This window comes from Varanus komodoensis, unplaced genomic scaffold (genome assembly GCF_004798865.1).
Source record: "Varanus komodoensis strain SLA01 unplaced genomic scaffold, ASM479886v1 scaffold31, whole genome shotgun sequence".
NCBI classification, from domain to species: Eukaryota; Metazoa; Chordata; class Lepidosauria; order Squamata; family Varanidae; genus Varanus; species Varanus komodoensis.
In genome coordinates this window covers 8,439,506-8,445,505 of record NW_025335780.1, presented here as the reverse complement: position 1 = coordinate 8,445,505, position 6,000 = coordinate 8,439,506, and the positions used below count along the sequence as shown (strand labels likewise).

General features: G+C 44.9%; 1 protein-coding gene across 1 annotated transcript in view; it reads right to left on the bottom strand.

Moving 5' to 3' along the window:
• Window positions 1-1,591: 1,591 nt before the first annotated feature.
• Window positions 1,592-6,000, bottom strand: part of SCEL (sciellin) — a 44,466-nt gene continuing 40,057 nt past the window's right edge. Inside the window, exons 17-20 of the mRNA XM_044437759.1 lie at window positions 4,582-4,656; window positions 3,323-3,431; window positions 2,020-2,122; window positions 1,592-1,680 (exon numbers count right to left, since the gene is read on the bottom strand). Of these exons, the coding sequence (XP_044293694.1) occupies window positions 1,664-1,680; window positions 2,020-2,122; window positions 3,323-3,431; window positions 4,582-4,656 (304 nt within the window). The 3' untranslated portion in view covers window positions 1,592-1,663. The remainder of the gene's footprint in view (window positions 1,681-2,019; window positions 2,123-3,322; window positions 3,432-4,581; window positions 4,657-6,000) is intronic.

Here is a 6,000-nt window from a genome sequence, read left to right as displayed (position 1 = left end):
CCCCTCGTCCCACTCAATCAATCAGCCATTTATTGCAAAGACCCAAGAGGGGAACGATTCATTTGTTACAACAATAGAGAGATGAGAGTCCAAGCAAGCAATACAGTGCTAGGCAGCGGGGCCTTGTTTTTCTAGTGTCACACTGGCTCCAGGGTCATTGCATCCCACAGCTTCCCAGGAATCTTTGGGAGGCATACAAGTCTTTGCAGCCCCAGTCCGAGATTCAGGGAGCTTGGAACTGGCACTCCAAAGACAGAGCTCCTGCCCCACACTCCTCCCAGCCAGAGCAAAAAATAAACATAAAAAAATGGCACTGGCTGCCCCTTGCCACCCCCCAAGGTGGCACATGGTCTTGGAGGAGGAAAAGGGGGCATGCCAGGGGAGGGAGGGGACGGAGGCCGGGGACCTCGACCGATTCCTATTGGTGCCTCAGCTGCTTTCCTTCCCCCTCCTCAGCACTTGATCTAGATGGCTAAAAATGGCTGTCTAAATGTAACAAGGGGTGTGAGGCACAGCGGTGGCACAGAGCAGGGTGCTGCGCATCATTCGGGGCACTGGATGTACATAAGCTTCCGATTTAGAGAGTCGTGTTCAGAGGGGGCGGGTCGAATTGCACCCTGAGCCATTATTTCCTGAATTGTGCTTAGGACAGATATAAATTGCAGTCAGCCTTGGGCTTGTGAGCAGGCCATGAACACCACTCCTACAATGCTGCTTCAAAGAGATAAGAAGCTTTTGCTTTATTTATTTTTTCAATTAACTGCAGTTTGGTGTTACTTTTGCACTCTAAACTGTGGTTAATCTTAACTAGCCAGTTCACAACCAATGGTTTGAGGTGGGCATATTTCAAAGAAACAGTTGTTGCAGTTAAACACAGCTTCTCAGGTTCTACTGAACCAACAAGCTGAGGTCAACAGCAACAAGAAAACGGAAGGGGAAGCTCCAAAACTTCTCACGATCAACCAGACAGAGGATCTGGTGGGCTGGTTGGAAGCATCTAAGTTTGACGCTCGCTGCAACTCCTTCTTATCACCCTAAATTGCTCTATTGTGACACAGGAATGCAGTCATTGTCTTACATTTTAATTTTGTTTTTAGACCTCTGTTTCTGACATCTTTCTCCATATCAAGGACATTCCTACACACTCCTAACCACCAATGATGCTAAGCTGCTTGCACATGGCCAGAAGAAAGGCAGAAGTGCACAGACATTTATAATTATATCTGACCACTGTAAAACCTCAAGTTTTAAAATATATAACACAGACTTAAAGTAGGATCCTGATCCTTGGAAAGTTTCTGATTGACATACAGGAAACTAAGTGCTTGCAGGATGGACTTTTTAGTGCAGCCCTATGAATGAATGTATGTTTACTCAGGGGTAAGTCCCACTGTGCGCAGTGGTATTTACTCTTAGATAAATGTGGATCGCACCATTAGACATTTCTCACTGACAATGCAGATATTTCTAGGCACACGCCTTCCTCTATTATCTTCCTTTTAGAGATTCCACATCATTTCTGTTTTCACATCTCTTCCAGTTCTACTGTTTGTGATTCTTAAAATACTTCACTCAGCCTAAAATGTAAAAAGCATATGATTTTCAAAGATAAATGCATGCAGCTGATCATCTGAGATTATACTTGATTGGGCTTCAGTAAAAATTAGTAGACCCATGAAGCTGGAAGGAGAAAGAAAAAGGACAATTTAGAAACTTGGTAGCAGAAGGTGTGTGACTTTCTAAAGTATCTTTTTAAAGCAATAGCACCTGAAATATATTCTGAATAAAATAAAAAAGATAGGTCCACAGTATGAACACTGATAATTCCAGACTTGATCATGCTTGGAGCAGAATCACGGAAATCGGTGGGATCTAAATTAGTCATGATTAATTCAAGCCCCAGTGGCTTCAGTGTGTCTGCTCTAAGAATGACTAACTTTGGATCGAGCCCAGCAAGCTGGTTGGCTCCCTAATTCGGAACAACTTAAGCCACAAGAAGAGGGGCTCAAGAAACATTACCTTTCACGTCCGAATAGCACGGTGAGCAGTGCACTGTATTCTTGTAAATCCAGATGCTGTCTCCTGCCTTCAGCTCTTCCAAAGGACCTTTGCAGACTTCGCACTTGAAACACCAAGAGAGATAAGCATAAATCTTTAGTTATGAAAAGCCGATCAAACAGGAAAGCACATAATGCTCAGTCATGTTTAATGTGCTACTTTCTTTGGTGTAAAACACACAATACCTCCGCTGCTGTTCACTTCCCATTTGACAGAGCTGGCTAAAATCTCCGGAAGCAAAGATGACCAAATTGAAGACCGTCATGCCAGGAAAGTCAAAGGCAGAAGAAGACCAAATGCTAGACGGATCAGTTCCATCAAGGAAGCAACATTAGGATAGCAGCCTAGTGAATTCTTGGTCATGGTCAAAGTGAAGGAAGCGGATGTGGACCTGGTCAGTTAGCTGGCTGAGTTGCCATGGGAATGCACCTGAAAGGCAGTGTCAGTGCAGCAGTTTGGAAGCCTGCTTGAAGCATCTGGGCTGGGGGAAGCGCGGCTGACGGCAGAACGCCACGCGACTGGTTGTTGCTACGTTTGTCCTGCAAATTGTGAAGCTATGCTCTCACTGCAGGCAACTACTCTTGATTTTTCTCTCCCATACCCAGGGCACACTGGGCAGGAGATGGCGCTGTGGAAAGAGAAGTGAAACAAAGCTAGAATAGACCAGCCACACCGCACACTTAGGCCATAAGAAATGCCATCTCGACCTAGGATATAGTGTGCTTCATCGGGATGCTGGAATTATCTCAGGGTGAAGTTTCCAGGGAAGGCTGCCATCCTAGAGGGAGTCAAAGGCACTTGAGCCAAATGAAATCAATGGCGCTTTCTTGGAGTACAGAATAACAGAAAATGGCAGAATGATGCCAACGCACGGTACCTGTTTGCACAGGAAGTTTCCTTACATTGAGCCAGGCTATTGGTTTATCTAACCCAGCATTTTTCATGGTTTCAGCAGGATTTCCTGCTACGTGAAATCTTTTGGCTGGAGATGGCAGGAATTGAAGCTAATGCTTTGCATACACAAATGGCGAAGTACGTTTAGTGGAAATGGTAGGACGTGTTTCTAAACTCCCCAATTGCCACATCAGCGGATGAGAGGGGAAGGAAGAGGGATACGCTAGAGAGTCACTATGAGGATATGCACAGAATGCAGTCACTGTGAGCGTAACGTATTTTCAGGGTCAGATTAAGTACCAATAGTTCACCACTTCAGTAACAGATATTTATGACTATTTTATGGTCACGGACAAAAACACATTCCCACCTTGAAACAAGTTGCATGGCAGCAAATCTGCAAGGCATCGAGAATCATCTTCGTGTCTGTGCCCAAGGGCTTCCGGCAGTAAGTGCACATTTCTTTTTCGATAACAGCCCTAGGGAAGAACCGAATTTGTAGCATGCATTATACCAGAAGGAAAGGAACTCATGGGACCTTCACCCACGAGGAACGGCACAAGTATCATCACACTGTCGTGCTCGCGACGCGCTGTGGCTTCCTGCCATCGCTCCGCCTGCAAAGAGAGGGTCTGCGGCATTGCCGAGGCATCTGAAGGCACAATCCTCCCAGGAATGTCCCAGGGCAGGCCGCCATGGGAATGAATGGGGACCGCAGAGCCATAGCATGGAGCAATCCTGTATAGTTCCCATTCATTCAGCTACAGTAAGTGCCCAAAGTATGGATAAGCACCATGTCAATTTGTGGCTAGAGAATGTTTTAAAATATGTATGTATTTATTTAAAACATTTACACCCCATCCTATACGCAAAAGCATCTCAGGACAGCCTGCAGAACCATGAACATACCATTGAGGCAAGCGTCGCTTTGGGTGCTCGTTTGCAAGCAGAAAGGAAGGAGAAATGTACGGCTTATCCAGTTGGTCAGTTCTGAAAAAACCATTACTGCATTTTTCTCTGTGCAAGGTAAGCCTGCAAGTCCTGGTTTAAAAGCAGGCAGCCTGGGGAGAAATACATCCCCCCCCCCCCAGTAGGAGGTACAGCTTACTGTGCTTGCTTTCCTCTTTTTAAAAAAGGAGGGGCAAAGTGGCCAGCTTTTAGGTGCGACATTGGCAGGACTTGCTAAAGAAATAGTTGGCGAAGTGCGACTGAGCCACCTCGGACAAAAGGGGACTCGGCCCTGTGTCAGTTTCACCCCAGCAGCAAACCTGGCAAAAGCCTGGCCCCTCCATCATTCAGCGCCGCACAAGCAGGGACAGCCAATGGCAGCTCCAGCGCATGAAGGGCCCAACAGAAATCTGACGCCACAAGTGCAAGTCCCCTTTCAGCCGTCATCAGCTCAAGGGCAGACTTGCTCAGTGAAGCCAGTCCACTCATTCAACAGCTGTCCATTAACTATAAAGAAAAGGGCGGAAACGCTGAGAGCAATATGTGCACATGTGAACCTGGGAGGAATCTGAATGCAAATAACTTGTGGGTGGGGATGCAGGGGGCAGGAACTTGATGAGATACTTCTTCACATTTTGCATCTTCCCTTTTGCTTCCCCCCCCCCCCTCTTGTCCACCTACCTGTCAGAAGTAGAGTAAACTGTTTTAATAGATTTTCTAGAGATGTTGTCTTCATAAGCATCATGGGGGATTCGGCTGCAATGCAAAGAATATGTGTAAAGTGATGAACAATAATCTTTACCCATCAGGTTGGCACTTCAAAGAAGAGACCACGCCATCCATCAACATTAGAGCCATCCAGGCAAACCCAAGGGCAGACTGCAGATATATGCAGCCCATTTAAAGTGGCTCTTTAAAAAGTCCTGAAAACTGATGAGAGAAAAGTCAAAGGTTGCATTGCAACAAGGGCACCAACACTTCTTTTGCACAGCTCCTATTAATTTCAGTTGGCCTTGTGCAAAAGAGAATTGCTCGCAGGAGGTTTTTATCTTAAACACATTATATTTTTAGAAGCAACTGACCTCTGGAATAACAAACACATAATATTATCAGATACTGATGTTGACATAACTGAAAAACATTCAGCAAAATACAGACAAAGGTAAGACACAAGATGTGTTACATTATATATTAGAATACAGTGTATTATTACTTTGGGAATCTATGGGAAGGTCAGAAATAAGTCACTGCGGAGATGGGGCGTGTTTCTTTCACAGCACAGCATTTCCATTTAGGCAGCTTGGACAGGAAATGTGAACTGGACAGAGAGGGGTTGGAATGTGGCAACGAATGTCGAGGTTAATAAGCAAAATTTGTCAGACAGACACAGGTACAGGGGGGACACTTTAGAACAGGGAGGGTCTCAGGAGAAGGGCCTCAGCAGCACAAACCTCCCTGAGGGTGGAGTCAAGTTTTTTGGGAAAGGAAAGGAGGAGAGGGTCTTCTGTTTGGAACCAACTCTTCACATGGGCAAGTGCTGCTCCTGCAAACTGGAAGGAATATTACTGAGAATAACCTTCTTATACACTCACATAAAGGGGTATTTCAAAAGTCTTCTGTTTGTACTGCCAGAAAGGGAAAAGGCAAGAGACAGGAATTGTGGTAACTGTTTACACTGGTGTAGTTATAAAGATCCTTGTGCAAAGATGGAAGTTTAAATGATGAGTATTGTGGCACCTTAAGGACTAAGAAATTTATTATTGCATAAACTTTGAAGTTTTGTCCTGAATCACGTGTATATAGAGACCCAGTTGTGGTGGAGATGAGGTCAGAGAGAAAAGACATGCTAAAAACCTACATCATAACACATTGTTATCCATTAAATGGCCACAATACTTGATGTTGTTTTTGCTGCAACAGAATAACACAGCTACCCTCCTGGAAACTATTAAATGGGATAGCAAAATGTGAATAAAGTCTCATTTTCATATTTCTGTGCCCCAGTGATCCTTCCTTCCTTCCTTCCTTCCTTCCTTCCTTCCTTCCTTCCTTCCTTCCTTTCTTTCTGAATGGTACTTTAGAGAATACCAGGATAATCTT